The sequence below is a fragment of the Aquarana catesbeiana genome, unplaced genomic scaffold (assembly GCF_042186555.1).
Source record: "Aquarana catesbeiana isolate 2022-GZ unplaced genomic scaffold, ASM4218655v1 unanchor225, whole genome shotgun sequence".
NCBI classification, from domain to species: domain Eukaryota; kingdom Metazoa; phylum Chordata; class Amphibia; order Anura; family Ranidae; genus Aquarana; species Aquarana catesbeiana.
This window is the reverse complement of record NW_027362652.1, coordinates 1,209,610-1,226,461: the sequence shown is the minus strand read 5'-3', so window position 1 is coordinate 1,226,461 and position 16,852 is coordinate 1,209,610. Positions and strand designations below refer to the sequence as shown.

Sequence of the window (16,852 nt, the reverse complement as noted above, 5' to 3'; positions counted from 1 at the left end):
TTCAGCATCAGACCTGCTGGCTGAAACCCACTCATTAAAACCTGCCTCCAGGGACCCAAAAATGGCTTGCAATCTGGGGGACACTTAATCCCCACCGGCTTACCTGATGACGAGGAACCATCTGAATCTGGCTCCTTCTGTGTAAGGGCGAACAGCAACAGCTGGCCTCTGCGGGGTCTTCTCTCTATTGGGCGCAGCAGCACCCTTGGATACTTTCAGCACCTCCGCAATTTCTCCTGGGCTCCAAACAGCGGCAGGCCTCCTGCCTCAGCTAAGAGTGGAACTCTGCATCCCTCTGAGGTTGGACAATAAGACTCCAGCCTGGCTGCACTCCTCCCGGGGCCCTTCGGCCAACTGGGATGTCTCTGGCATCCCTGTACAGAAACCTAACTGCAGGTCCACACACTAGCTGGGAAGTCGCTGGATGTGAGTCTGACCAGCGACTCCCCGCAATACCCGCACTTGATCACCATCGCTGTGGGTCTCCTGCAGCCCGAGAACACAAGATGCAGTCTCTCCACCCCATCTATCATTCCCTGAGCAAACCCTCCTTGGTGTTCCAACTCCCGAATCCACCAGCATACTCAGGCGCTTGATCCTGTGATTCAGTCATGTCGGCAATCCAGCTGTACGCCTGCACATAATCCGCCATCTTCCTCCTCTCACACGTGTAGGGTGTACATCTCCTTCCGGGGCTCACAGCTTCACCCGCCATGAGACACACTGGTGCCAACTCCTCTGTATAGCAGGTTTTTTCCCACGTTGCAGTTAACTCCCTGCGTGCCTGACCAAATTGTACTTACTGTAGTGCAAGAACACTGAGCACTGTTTCCGTGTCTGAAAGATTGAGCAATCCCTCAGAAACAATGCAGACACATTGATGGCCAGAACACATTTGTAATCCACAGTAGCTTAGCCCGCGGCAGCATAAACATTGAATCGGCACAGTCTCTGATCACTGGTTGCTATGGACAGTGGCAGCATAAACTTGCTCTTTGATCCAGATTAGCTGAAACACATTCTGTTTTCAGTCAGCTGTTTGATACTTGGTTGCTATTGGCAACGGCTGTTTGGACTTGACATACAGTTCCTTAGGTTTTACTAAAGTGGGTGACAATACTGTAATGCCTCCTCTCGGTCTGGAAAAGTAACAGTCCTCAAAACACTTGCTTGCTCCTGGTTGCTATGGGCAATGGCTGTGCAAATTAAAGGGAAATCCAGAGTACGAGCCCCCACATGTAGCGCTACCCCCTTTTAGGGGCCACTGAATTTTTGGGTTCTCCCTCACATGCACAACCAAGCAACAGGAATTTTCTGCCATTTACTCAGTAGTTAAAAACCAGTCCAGGGTGCTTTGTTTTGTCCATGGTTTATTAGCAGATGAACTTGGATAGGGATGGGATGGGAAGGTATGGGATGCCAAGAACTGTAGTTTGAATGCAACTTGAGTACTTGAAACTGTTTCTGGCTACCCTCCAGGCAACTGGACCCTGGACTCTGCTTCCACATGGCCAGTCTCCAGAATATTTATGGGGTATCTCTCCACCTTCTGGGCCGGCCCTACCCAGGGATTGGAGGAGACTCCATAAATATTCAGGCTTCATCTTTGCCCATCCACCCTCTAAGTTCTAGAACTCTCTAGCAGTTCTAGAAGCCAGGGGGAGGCAACAGAGACTCCGTCTTTGGAGCTCTGCCTGCTAACTCTAAACAAATTAACCCTGGCTCTTCTGCCTACAGAGGAGCCCAACAAATTTTCCTACACTGTACATGGAGGGTGCTACATAAAGGAGAGAGAAGTATGAAGGGTCCACCTAGATCCCCCATAATCTGGTAAATGCATAGAAACAATGTGTTCAGACGGTGTGTGTGTGTGTTTCCTACAGATGGATCCACTAATAGGAACCCACCAGAGAGATGTCCCCGTCCTCTGTATTCCCGGGATTCCACACAGGAAGGTCACACCATCCCTCACCATGATCAGGTAGATGAGGAACAATCATTGGTTATTATGATTTATATAGAAGTATGTTTGTTACAATTAATGTTTTATTAAATATTCAGAGTGAAAACCTTGAGGCATATAATATTGTTATTAAAGAAGAAGATGAAGAGTATGAAGAGATGGAAGAGTTTTCAGAAAGACACAAAGATATGGTGGAGCCACTTAATACCAGGAACCCACCAGAGAGATGTCCCCGTCCTCTGTATTCCCGGGATTTCACACAGGAAGGTCACACCATCCCTCACTGTTACAAGGTTGGTGGGACGGAGCATCTACAACATGGACATGCGGAGACGAAGTGTTTAAGCTTATATTTTACAGGTGGTATTTTTTCTCATTTTCTTGGTTTAGGATGAAGATCTGATAGATATAAAAGTTGTGGTTAAAGAAGAAGAAGAAACATATGTGAGCGATGATCAGCAGTCTATGGAGGAGGATGGAATAACGGGGACATTTATAGAGGAGGACACTCCTACAGATATCAGCACAGGTGGGTCATTAAAACTAAATACACTCCTCCAACCATACTGCTCATTGATTGGTCCAGAGTAGGGCAAGGACTGGGTGATATCAGCCTGTAATACCCTGGTCACTTTCTTAAGCTGTGTTCCTCGTCCTGTATTTTTCTCTCGGATAATCTTCCTTCTCTGTGCTGTAGACAAAATGTATGTATCTCGGTTCAGCTGGCAGCAAAATCTTGATTTTCACCATAGGCGTTGCTTGACCTAGGCACCTGGGGCATGTTTCTTGGGTATTCTGCTCCATGCCTGGGTCTAGTAAGATCTCTGACAGAGCAATTCTCCCAAGGTTACATGCTGTGTTATCCTTGCACCTGGCACAGCCAGCAGACATGTCTGTATAGTCTCAATTGCTGTAGTATATGTAGGACTCAAATGTAAAAAAATGGTCCACCCACCCCTATTGGAGCAATGTGACCTTTTAAAGTGGTTGTAAACTCTCCCCCACAACTTTATCACATTTCAATCTGCTTAAAAAACCCTAATGGTTGCTGCTTGTAGATGTCTCCATACTTGCTAATTTTTTTTGTAATCCATCCCGTTCTGTGTAGTGACGTCATCGGCGCATGCGCATCTCTCCCGTTTTTCACGGCACGCTCTGAGTGCCATTACACAGTCTATCCATTGACAGGATGCCTTGGAAGTGATTTTCTCTCCTAGCGGCACTGAGATCAAAACCCACGAGACTTAAAGGGGTTGTAAACCTTCGTGTTTTTTTACCTTAAAGCAGAGTTCCACCCAAAAATGGAACTTCCGCTTTAAGGGAAGGTGACCCCTTGACATGCCACATTTGGCACGTCATTTTTTTGGGGGGCGGGGGGGGAGCGGATACCCTCTTTTTTGAGGGTTCCAGCTACCACTTCCTCCTGGCGCACCGCGGCACCGGAAGGGAGATCACCTCTCCCCCCTCCCTCTCGGCAATCATCTGGGACATGTCACAGGTCCCAGATGATTGCCCGGCCAGTCATGGCGCACCGCGCGGCTCGTGCATGCACAGTGCGTGGCTTCACAGCCGGGCACCCACAGTGACAATGCCGGCACCGCAGAGAGGAGGGGGAGACTAGCGGGGCTTCGTTCCCCTGCTTCGCTGGACCCTGGGACAGGTAAGTGCCTGATTATTAAAGGTTAGAAGCTGCAGTATTTGTAGCTGCTGTCTTTTAATTTTTTTTTTTAAGCAGAACTCCGCTTTAATGCATCCTATGCATTAAGGTGAAAAAACACCTGGCAGTGACCGCCCCCAACCCCCCCCCCGTTTTACTTACCTGAGCCCTGGAACTTGACCCGGCGGGGACGCGCTGTCTCTCTGCCCAGGGTTCTCTTGATTGGATAGATTGATAGCAGCTATTGGCTCCTGCTGCTGTCAATCAAATTCAATGACGTGGGGAGCAGGCCCGCAAGGTAACCCCCTCGGGAGAGTGCTTCTCCTAGGGGGTTATCTGATGTGGGGAGGAGCCACTAGAGCTGCCAGGGGACCCCAGAAGACGAGGATTGGGGCCACTCTGTGAAAAACGAGCTGCACAGTGGAGGTAAGTATGATATGTTTGTTAAAAAAAAAAAAAAAATGAACCCTTACAATCTCTTTAAGATTCTTTCTGAACTTCCTGCTACACCCCATGTGACTGCGTGACATCACATGGGGTGTATACCTTGCCATCGGACTACATACCATAGCAGTGTTTAGCCGCAGAATACAGCAGCCTGACGGGCACACAATATGAGAATGGCAAAACTACTGTATAGTTCTACACTGACAGGTCAGCTATGAGCGGTGGAGCACAGTCGCCATAGCAACGTTGGATCGAAACGGAGGCTTGGTTAAGACGCGATCACGCATGCGCGAGAATACCGCAAGACATACATGGAACGGCAGAAGTAATTTGCAGTGCAGACTCGGGAAACAATACCTAAAATGGTGCAGCCTAATCCCTGGAGAAATCATTTAACCCTTTCATGACTAAGCCTATTTTTGAAATTTGGTGTTAGAATCCGTATTTTTTGCTAGAAAATTACTTAGAGTTCCCAAACATTATATATATATTTTTTTAGCAGAGAATCTTTAGAATATAATGGAGATTATTGCAATATTTTATGTCATACGGTATTTGTGCAGCGGTGTTTTAAACGCAAATTTTTGGGAAAAGGGACACTTTCATGAATTTTAAAAAATCCAAACAGTAACGTTACCCCAATGTTTTTGTATAATGTGAAAGATGATGTTACGCCGAGTAAATAGATACCAAACATGTCACGCTTTATAATTGCACGCACTCGTGGAATGGCGACAAACTACGGTATCTAAGAATTTCCATAGGCGACGCTTTAAATTTTTTTTACGGTTACCAGGGTAGAGTTACAGAGGAGGTCCAGTACTAGAATTATTGCTCTCACTCTGATGATCGCGGCGATACCTCACGTGTGTGATTTGAACACCGTTTACGTATGCGGGCACGACTTCCGTATGTGTTTTCTTTGCTGCGCAATCTCGCGGGAACGGGGGCGCTTTAAAAAAAAATTTTTTTTCCTTATTTATTTTATTTAAATATATTTATAAATTGTGTTTAAAAAAAAAAAACTGTTTTGATGACTTTTATTGCTGTCACAAGGAATGTAAACATCCCTTGTGACAGTAATAGGTGGTGACAGGTACCCCGATCCCTCCTTTGCACTTCAAAGTATTCAGATCGCCAAAAACGGGGATTCTGAATACTGTGTATTTTTTTAAAACTGGCGCCATTGGCAGCCGAATAAACGGGAAGTGACGTCATGACGTCGCTTCCGTGTTTACAATTAGGAGGCTGTAACGAAAGCCACCCACGGCATCGTTCCAGCCCGCCCCGAGCCGCCGGAGGCGGCCGATTGGTCATCGGGCCTCCCGATGGAACGGGAGGCCCGGTAAGAGTGGCGGGAGGCGGCGGGAGGGGGGGACGTCCCCTCCCGCTCTTCCGGTATAACAGCCGTGCGCTTTTAGCCGCATCGGTTGTTATACTCGGATAGCCGATCGCCAGCTCTAAACAATGGTACTGGGATGATGCCTGCAGCTGCGGGCATCATCCCGGTATAACCCCGTAAAGCCGAGTATGCACATCTGCGTACGCTCGGCGGGAAGGGGATTTATAAAAGTTTTAATAAAATGTAAGTAATATGCTATTGGGGCTTGTTTAGAAAGGGGTAATGTTTGCTTATAACTTCATATAATGGTCTAGATGAAAAGTGGCAACGGAGTGGGAGAGTTTACTTCCTCTTTAACCACTTCAGCCGCAGAAGATTTGGCTGCTCAATGACCAGGCCATTTTTTGCGATTCGGCACTGCGTTGCTTTAACTGACAATTGCGCGGTCGTGCGACGTTGCACCCAAACAAAACTGACGTCCTGTTTTTTCCCACAAATAGAGCTTTCTTTTGGCGGTATTTGATCGCCTCTGCGGTTTTTGTTTTTTGCGCTATAAACAAAAAAAAAAAAGCGACAATTTTGAAAAAAAAAACACAATATTTTGTACTTTTTGCTAAAATAAATATCCCCATTTTTTTTTTAAAAAAAAAAGCTAATTTTTTCTAAGTTTAGGCCGATATGTATTCTTCTACATATTTTTGGTAATAAAAATTGCAATAAGCGTATATTGATTGGTTTGCGCAGAAGTTATAGCTTCTACAGAATAGGGGATAGATTTATAGCATTTTTTTTTTTTTTTTTTTTACCAGTAATGGCGGCGATTTTTATTGGGACTGCCACATTATGGCGGACACATTGAACACTTTTGACACATTTTTGGGACCATTGGCAGTTATACAGCGATCAGTGCTATAAAAATGCACTGATTACTGTAAAAATGGCACTGGCAGGGAAGGGGTTAACACTAGGGGGCGATCAGTGGGTTAACTGTGTTCCCTAGTGTGTGTTTCTAACTATAGGGGGAGGGGACTGACTAGAGGAAATGACAGATTGTGGTTCCTAGCTATTAGGAACACACGATCTGTCACTCCTCACAGAACGGGGATTTGTGTGTTTACACATCCACACACGTCCCTGTTCTTCCTCTCATGGCCACGATCGCCCGTGGCCGACGGTCATCGCGTCCATCGGCCACAAGCATAGCGCCTGCTATCCCGATCCCGCGAGCCGACGTATAGCTACGACGGTTCGCGGGATCGTGCCGACCTGCCGCAGTAAAATGATGGCGGCTGGTCGGCAAGCGGTTAAGGACTTGGTCAGTTTGTAATGACATTCCTTTTGATATGAAGTCAGCTAAGGCAACCAGGATATCTGAGGATTTCTTAGATATTGCAAGACAACTTTTTTTCTTTTTTTTTTTTTAACCTCCCTGGCGGTTTTTCCGAGTGTGGCTCGGGGTTAAAATTCAGCACCATTAGCGGTAACCCCGAGCCACACTCGGGATCGCATTGCAGGATCCTGGTGCGGCGTTACTTACCTTGTCCCCGGGATCCTGCGATGTCCCCCGCAGTGTCCGAGGGCTCTGTCTCCCCCGAAGCCTCTCCTTGCCAGGCTCCGTTCCCTGCGAGCGTCGCGACGCACGGGGGCGGAGCCTGGCGGCAAATTCAAAAAATTGTAAAAATCATAACACATACAGTACTGTGATCTTACAGATTACAGTACTGTATGAAATGATTTCACATTCCTTTTGTCCCCAGTGCTTTGTCCAATGCCCTGCATGCAGTTTTATATGATATATACTGTTCTTTCTGCCTGGAAACTGGAGATTGTCCATAGCAACCAAAAAGTGTCCCTTTACGTCAAAAGTGGCTTTAGACCAGCTAGAAAACAGCGATAGTAAATTAGAACACTTGCAGAATTTAGCGATAGTGAATCGTGGGGAAATGTATTTTATTATTATTATATTTTTTTTTTTTTAATTATTTATTTTTATTTATTATATTATAATTTATGTTTTTGTGTTTCAAACTTTATCATACCCGGGATATCTACTAGACTCTGGTTCGGACAGATTTAAGTGAGTTATTGTTAAGAATTACAGACCTACAATATAAAACGCCAAATTTCCATGCAAAGTAATGGTACCGCTTTCAGCACCTAAAATCCGAAATAATTATACCGCCAGGGAGGTTAAAGAGTTTTTATTGCCACATGTAGAAAAACAAAAGAGGAGCAAATTACAGATATTGTTATACAAAAAAATCCAGTATAAGCATTGCTTTTCTAGCACAGGACAATCCGTCCATATATCTTACATCAGTAGTCCTATAAGTACATATAGCGTTTTATTTTCAAAGAACAAACACACGAAAAAAAACAATAACATAAAAAACATAAGAGGGTAATTACCGCAGAACAATCGTGGAGTGTGCTGCTATTACCTGTCTGCTTATATTATACTTCAATTCGATATTAGCTTGCAGCCCCTCATCTGTCACTGTATCCATAGAATCTACCCATTTGGCCCAGATTTTATTAAAAATGTTTTTGGACATCCCCTAGCATTAATAAGTAATTTTGTATAGTGTGACATTAGCATTGACTAGGGCTTTCCAGGCTGATAATGTAAGGTACTCCTTCCTAATTCAGTGGATTGCGATCAGTTTTTGAACATAGAAAAATACTGTAATGCCCCGTACACACGGTCGGACATTGTTCGGACATTCCGACAACAAAATCCTAGGATTTTTTCCGACGGATGTTGGCTCAAACTTGTCTTGCATACACACGGTCACACAAAGTTGTCGGAAAATCCGATCGTTCTGAACGCGGTGACGTAAAACACGTACGTCGGGACTATAAACGGGGCAGTAGCCAATAGCTTTCATCTCTTAATTTATTCTGAGCATGCGTGGCACTTTGTGCGTCGGATTTGTGTACACACGATCGGAAATTCCGACAACGGATTTTGTTGTCGGAAAATTTTATATCCTGCTCTCCAACTTTGTGTGTCGGAAAATCCGATGGAAAATGTGTGATGGAGCCTACCCACGGTCGGAATTTCCGACAATAAGGTCCTATCACACATTTTCCGTCGGAAAATCCGACCGTGTGTATGGGGCGTAAGTCGTAACAGGGTACCATTAATGTTATAGGGCCGCACGTCTCTCCGTTGGCCCCAAAGAACCTTATCGGTTTTCCAACCTGTATATTCCTGTATTCAGAAAAAACAGCAGCACACTCCATGAAACTACAAACAACTAAAACACAACCCCAACTTGTTGTGTGCTTATATCCCATAACCAAACAATGGAGCGACCTGGGGGGGTCAAAGGTCTTCAGTAGAAAGAGATGTTTCATTTACCTAAAGCACATAAAGTCCCCTTAGAAAGAAGCATGAAAGTGCCAAGTAAACAATAGTCCTTCCATGTCCATTTTATGAAGAGAAAAAGAATTGGATAAAAGTAAACAACAAAAAAATATGGATGCATAAACTTTGGTTCACTGAGCAGAATATATAAGCGCTGACAAGCCAGCTCTTGTGGATGTTGAGTAGAGTCTTGAGACAATCACACCCATTATTAACCGCTTCAGCCCCGGAAGATTTTACCCCCTTCCTGACCAGAGCACTTTTTGCGATTCGGCACTGCGTCGCTTTAGCTGACAATTGCGCAGTCGTGCGACGTTGCACCCAAACAAAATTGATGTCCTTTTTTTTCCCCACAAATAGAGCTTTCTTTTGATGGTATTCGATCACCTCTGCAGTTTTTATTTTTTGCGCTATAAACAAAATAAAGCGACAATTTTGAAAAAAAAATATTTTTTTACTTTTCGCTATAATAAAAATCCCCCAAAAATATTTAAAAAAAACAAATTTTTTTCCTCAGTTTAGGCCAATATGTATTCTTCTACATATTTATGATAAAAAAAAAAAAATCGCAATAAGCGTATATTGATTGGTTTGCGCAAAAGTTATTGTTAAGCCGCCCCTATTTCTCCTTTGAACCCTGGGTTGGACCTATGGGTGTATGGATAGAACTCTCTGATCGATCGGGTAATCCAGACACACACATGGGATGGTGAATCGAAATTACAATGATTTACTGGGTTTGCATATATCTTATACACTTACAGAGAGAGAGAGAAAAACCTCCCTCTTATTATCAGCCAATGAGATTGAAGCACAGATTTTATGAAAAAATAAGCATAAAACGTCATAAATTGCATATTCTGCCTATAGATATCCCTCAGGCTATATCTAAATATAAGTTTATATATATATGTGACCACGTATGCTAGGCAATCTGCCAATGTTCCAGACACCCAACTTCTAACATGTTATAACGTTGTTGCTCATTGTCTATATTAAAATGTCAGGCTAACCACACGTACATCCTGTTCAAGTACATAGCTCGCAAATAATCTTTGCACTTCTAATTTTCTGCATAAGAAAGCAAAATACATTTCTTCTTGTATAACATATCTTAAAGCAGCACTCTAACATCCTTACAGTTATAGCGTCAACAAAATAGGGGATAGTTTTATGGCATTTTCATTATTATTTTTTTTATTAGTAATGGCGGCGATCTGCGATTTTTATCATGACTGTGACATTATGGCGGACACATCGAACACTTTTGACACTATTTTGGGACCATTGTCATTTATACAGCGTTCAGCTCTATAAAAAAATACACTGATTACTGTGTAAATGACACTGGCAGGGAAGGGGTTAACCACAAGGGGGCGATAAAGGGGTTAACTGTGTCCTAGGGAGTGATTCTAACTGTAGGGGGGATGGGCTTCCACTGACATGACAGGGATCACTGCTCCCGATGACAGGGAGCAGTGATCCCTGTCATGTCACAAGGCAGAACGGGGAAATGCCTTGTTTACATAGGCACTTCCCTGTTCTGTGGCTCCGTGACACGATCACTGGGAGACCGGAGGCACGGTCACGCTGTACGCAGTGGTGCGCGCGCACGCCTGCTAATCCCGCCAATTAAACGGGACGTACAGGTACGCCCATTTGCCCACTGCTGCCATTGTGCCGACGTATATCGGCGTTCAGCGGTCGGCAAGTGGTTAAGGCCTCAAAAGAAAAAAAAAAAACTATCATCCCTAAGAAGAGGGTACAGAAATGTTCAGGAAACTCCTTGGAATAATCTTGCAGGTGTCCATGGAAGTAATCCCCGGAAATCTTTATTCCTCATTGGTAGGACAGTCTGCTATGGGATTACATAAAAGTCAGAATAGTTCCCAGTCATCCTGACTATAGGCAAATTCAACTGCTATGGTGTAACAGAAAGTTATGAGCAGTCTAACAAGGCTCCTGGTCTTTAACCACTTCAGCCCCCGAAGGATTTACCCCCTTCCTGACCAGAGCACTTTTTACAATTCGGCACTGCGTCACTTTAACTGCTAATTGCGCGGTCATGCAATGCTGTACCCAAACGAAATTTGCGTCCTTTTCTTCCCACAAATAGAGCTTTCTTTTGATGGTATTTGATCACCTCTGCCGTTTTTATTTTTTGCGCTATACACGGAAAAAGATCGAAAATTTTGAAAAAAAATGATATTTTCTACTTTTTGTTCTAAAAAAAATCCAATAAACTCAATTTTAGTCATACATTTAGGCCAAAATGTATTCGGCCACATGTCTTTGGTAAAAAAAAGTCAATAAGTGTATATTTATTGGTTTGCGCAAAAGTTATAGCGCCTACAAACTAGGGTACATTTTCTGGAATTTAATTTATGACTGCCTATGTCATTTCTTGAGGTGCTAAAATGGCAGGGCAGTACAAACCCCCCACAAATGACCCCATTTTGGAAAGTAGACACCCCAAGGAAATTGCTGAGAGGCATGTTGAGTCCATTGAATATTCATTTTTTTTGTCCCAAGTGATTGAATAATGACAAAAAAAAAAAAAATTACAAAAAGTTGTCACTAAATGATATATTGCTCACACAGGCCATGGGCATATGTGGAATTGCACCCCAAAATACATTTAGCTGCTTCTCCTGAGTATGGGGATACCACATGTGTGGGACTTTTTGGGAGCCTAGCCGCATACGGGGCCCCGAAAACCAATCACCGCCTTCAGGATTTCTAAGGGTGTAAATTTTTGATTTCACTCTTCACTGCCTATCACAGTTTCGGAGGTCATGGAATGCCCAGGTGGCACAAACCCCCCCCAAATGACCCCATTTTGGAAAGTAGACACCCCAAGCTATTTGCTGAGAGGCATGGTGAGTATTTTGCAGCTCTCATTTGTTTTTGAAAATGAAGAAAGACAAGAAAATTTTTTTCTTTTTTTTCTTTTTTCAATTTTCAAAACTTTGTGACAAAAAGTGAGGTCTGCAAAATACTCACTATACCTCTCATCAAATAGCTTGGGATGTCTACTTTCCAAGATGGGGTCATTTGGGGGGGGGGGGGGGGTTGTGCCATCTGGGCATTCCATGGCCTCCGAAACTGTGATAGGCAGTGAAGAGTGAAATCAAAAATTTACGCCCTTAGAAAGCCTGAAGGCGGTGCTTGGTTTTCGGGGTCCCGTACGCGGCTAGGCTCCCAAAAAGTCTCACACATGTGGTATCCCTGTACTCAGGAGAAGCAACAGAATGTATTTTGGGGTGTAATTTAACATATTCCCATGGCATGTTTGAGCAATATATCATTTAGTGACAACTTTGTGCAAAAAAAAAAAAAAAAAATTGTCTCTTTCCCGCAACTTGTGTCACAATATAAAATATTCCATGGACTCGACATGACTCTCAGCAAATAGCTTGGGGTGTCTACTTTCAAAATGGGGTCATTTGGGGCGGTTTTGAACTGTCCTGGCATTTTATGCACAACATTTAGAAGCTTATGTCACACATCACCCACTCTTCTAACCACTTAAAGACAAAGCCCTTTCTGACACTTTTTTGATTACATGAAAAAATTATTTTTTTTTTGCAAGAAAATTACTTTGAACCCCCAAACATTATATATTTTTTTAAAGCAAATGCCCTACAGATTAAAATGGTGGGTGTTTCATTTTTTTTTTCACACAGTATTTGCGCAGCGATTTTTCAAATGCATTTTTTGGGGAAAAAACACACTTTTTTCAATTTTAATGCACTAAAACACACTATATTGCCCAAATGTTTGATGAAATAAAAAAGATGATCTTAGGCCGAGTACATGGATACCAAACATGACCTGCTTTAAAATTGCGCACAAACGTGCAGTGGCGACAAACTAAATACATTTTTAAAAGCCTTTAAAAGCCTTTACAGGTTATCACTTTAGATTTACAGAGGAGGTCTACTGCTAAAATTACTGCCCTCGATCTGACCTTCGCGGTGATATCCTCACATGCATGGTGCAATTGCTGTTTACATTTGACGCCAGACCGACGCTTGCGTTCGCCTTAGCGCGAGAGCAGGGGGGACAGGGGTGCTTTTTTTTTTTTTTTACTTTATTATTTTTTTACTTTTTTATCTTATTTTTAAACTGTTCCTTTCATTTTTTTTAATCATTTTTATTGTTATCTCAGGGAATGTAAATATCCCCTATGATAGCAATAGGTAGTGACAGGTACTCTTTTTTGAAAAAATTGGGGTCTATTAGACCCTAGATTTCTCCTCTGCCCTCAAAGCATCTGACCACACCAAGATCGGTGTGATAAAATGCTTCCCCAATTTCCCAATGGCGCTGTTTACATCCGACGAAATCTAAGTCATAAAATGCTCGTAGCTTCCGGTTTCTTAGGCCATAGAGATGTTTGGAGCCACTCTGGTCTCTGATCAGCTCTATGGTCAGCTGGCTGAATCACCGGCTGCATTCTCAGGTTCCCTGTTGAGACAGGAGAGCCAGAGAAAAACACGGAAGACGGGGGGGGGGGGCATTCCCTCCCACTGCTTGTAAAAGCAGTCTAGAGGCTAATTAGCCACTAGGATTGCTTTTACATGAAAGCCGACCGCTGGCTGAAAAGAATGATACCAAGATGATACCTAAACCTGCAGGCATCATTCTGGTATAACCACTCAAAGTCGTGAATGGCGTACCTGAAGACAAAAAAATGGTTAACAATAAAGCACAGTAAACGGTAAAGTATAAAAAATTGCATACCTGAAAAGCAAACATGATAAAACATAATAACAATAAAACATTGCAGAATAGAATACAGTAAAAAAGAGCAGAACAATAAAGAGAGAGAATAGAGAGAGAGAGAACAATAAAAGGACAACTATTTTTATTTTTATTTTATATTTTTGTTTGTGTTTTTTTTTTTTTTTTTTTACACTTTTTTTTGTAACTGTAACTTTTATAACTGTAACCGGTTCCAGGTTCGGGTCTCTCAAAATGTGATGGCATCTTGGGAGACCCTGTGAAAGTGTGCCTAGTCTGTGCAATGCTGTACCCTACGCTAATACTCAACTAGTGAATGGTAGCGTTCAAAACATTCACCAATGCAAAGACCAGGATTGTCAGGACAGGAGGGACAATAATAGCGGGTGTCACGCCTATATCCGCGCTTGCTGCAGACACAACATCTTTTTTGGGGGGGTTCGTTGGGTAGGGGTACTCGGGAGGACATAAAGAAAATGCCTCTCATGCAGCCGACTGCATTTGGTTGGGGATGTGAATGGGGGAAGTACGGGCGCTGCAGAAGTGGTGGGTTCCCAATTAGGATTGGCGAATGCAGCAGGAAGGGCATTATGGGCACGACGGGCCTGTGTTTGTCTTTTTGGTGGCAGCGGGACACTACTTGTGCTTGCCACCTCACCAGCTTGAACTGCACTTATGGGACTCGCCACGTCACCAAGTGTTACTGCAGTGCTGGTTTGAGTACGACTGGGGTGTACTAGGCCGCTGGTGCTTGCCAGTTCACCAAAACGCTACCAAAAAAACTGTTAGCGATCGCAGGGATCAGGCCTGACTCTGCGAACGCTGCAGTTATGTGTTTAGTGTTTTGTAAGTGACAGTGATCGATCGATACTGCACTTGGGTGGGCTGGGCTGGGCCGGGCGGAGGGGCAAAACGCAGGTGCTAGCAGGTATCTGGGCTGATCCCGCTAACACTGCGTTTTTGGGAACCCTAAACTGCTGGGGACGCTAGTATAGATCTGATCGGATCAGATATTGATCCGATCAGATACTATACCACTAAGGGAGGTGTACGGTGCGTGCGTGGGTGTTAGCGCTACTGGCGCTAACCTGACGCTGCCTGGGGCTGGTGCTTGCCAGTTCACCAAAACGCTACCAAGAAATCTGTTAGCGATCGCAGGGATCAGGCCTAACTCTGCGAATGCTGCAGTTATGCGTTTAGTATTTTGTAAGTGACAGTGATCGATCGATACTGCACTTGGGTGGGCTGGGCTGGGCCGGGCGGAGGGGAAAAACGCAGGTGCTAGCAGGTATCTGGGCTGATCCCGCTAACACTGTGTTTTTGGGAACCCTAAACTGCTGGGGACGCTAGTATAGATCTGATCGGATCAGATATTGATCCGTACAGATACTATACCACTAAGGGAGGCGTATGCTGCGTGCGTGGGTGTTAGCGGTACTGGCGCTAATCTGACGCTGCCTGGGGCGACGCATATCACCGCCGGGCGATCAGGGGGCTAAACCTTTATTCGGTAATAAACAGCGGGTGCCCTGACACTATAAAAAATAAACGAACTAACCAGCGTCACCCGTAACGTTTATACGGTGATCAGTGGTGAAAGGGTTAACTAGGGGGCAATCAAGGGGTTAAAACATTTATTAGATAGTATATGGGGGTCCCTGACGCTATAAAACGCTGACGGTGAACCTAAATATTTACGTCCCTAACTAGCGTCACCAGCGACACTAATACAGCGATCAGAAAAATGATCGCTTAGCGACACTGGTGACAGGGGGTGATCAAGGGGTTAAAACTTTATTAGGGGGGGGTTAGGGGGGTACCCTAGACCTACAGGGGGCCTAACACTCACTGCCCTAACACTTCTAACTGTCACAAACTGACACCAATACAGTAATCAGGAAAAAAAAAAATACTGCTTGGTGTCAATGTGACAGGCAGGGGGGAGGGGTGATTGGGGGGGGGATCGGGGGGCGATCGGGGGGGGGTCGGGGGTGTAAAGTATGCCTGGCATGTTCTACTGTGTGTGTGTGTTGGTGCACTCACATGTCTTCTCTCTTCGGCGCCGGAACGGAAACTGCCGAGCCGAGGAGAGATGACATCACATCCTCTGCCTGTGTGTACTATACACAGGCAGGGGATGTCTCCCATGGCTGGGAGTGATCGCGAGGGGGGGGCCACGATCGGATGGCCTCCCCCTCATCACGGAACGCTCCCAGACAAATGCCGACCGCCGCTGGCACCGGGGGGGGTCCGATCGGACCCCCCGCCCGCGGTAGGCAGATCACGTATGGGTACGTGATTCTGCCTGCCCGTGCCACTCTGCCGCAGTATATCTGCGTTAGGTGGTCGGCAAGTGGTTAAGCCATAATTCAAGAAAATCTTCGGGTTGTGTGCCCTCCGCTCCCTCAGGAAAGCCCACAAAGTGGACATTATTCCGCCATTGGCGGTCTTCCATATCCCTCATCTTGTCAGTGTGGGCATCTACCTCCTTTTGAATATTTTGTACCGAGCCTTCCAAGGGGTGAACTGTGTCCTCCAGGTCACTAATTCTCTGCTCCGCTGATGTGGCCCTTTCCTTGACATTATGCATGTCTTGCCTGAGAAATAACATTTCAGCTCCAATGCCATCAATGTGTTTTGTCAGAGTAGTTTGACATGTTTATATGGCCTCCATAATTTGTTTTAGTGAGGTCTCTGTATCTCCCCCCTCCAGCCCTATGCCCTCCGTGTCTCCCTGGGGCAGCCTGTCTAGGGAAAAACCCCTTCTCAGACTATGGTTTCTGCGGGGCAGGGGGATTACCGCCAGAGATTCGGTGGGCATTAGATCATCTGCCTGCCGCTGCCTTCTTCGCGTGTCTCCTCTTTGCTGCCGTCGCCATCTTGAGATCCCCAGGCAGACCGAGCCAGCCGCTCTCCGGCAGATTCCACGGGTGCAGGACCGTATTTTACCATGGTGGTTAGTGTCTTCGCCTCTGTACACCTTCAGACACCCGCTGATGTAAAGAATTGGTGTCTCTGACTCCCAGGATCTTTACAGGATTAATCGCCCCGGCCGGAGCTCCGGATCTCCACTACTCACGTACCAGCCGCTAGCTCCGCCCCGCTTGCAAGACAACTTTAATGAGGAAATATGCAATTTCCCCATCACCCCCCCCCCCCCCCCCCATCCTCACTCTCTGAGCTCGGTGGGGCCCTGCTGTTATTCATGGCTATATAAATCATGGCCTAAGACCCCATTCACACTTCTGCGGTCATCAAAGTCACACGACAAGTCGTACCCCATGTTTTCCAGTGATAACCATTCATATATGTACGACTTCAGAGTAG

The 16,852-nt window shown here is 45.0% G+C and overlaps 1 protein-coding gene across 1 annotated transcript in view; it reads left to right on the top strand.

Moving 5' to 3' along the window:
* LOC141121576 (uncharacterized) overlaps positions 1-16,852 on the top strand; it is a 129,808-nt gene that overhangs the window by 108,091 nt on the left and 4,865 nt on the right. Inside the window, exons 19-21 of the mRNA XM_073611211.1 lie at positions 1,884-1,981; positions 2,062-2,256; positions 2,354-2,492. Coding sequence (XP_073467312.1) covers positions 1,884-1,981; positions 2,062-2,256; positions 2,354-2,492 — 432 coding nt within the window. The remainder of the gene's footprint in view (positions 1-1,883; positions 1,982-2,061; positions 2,257-2,353; positions 2,493-16,852) is intronic.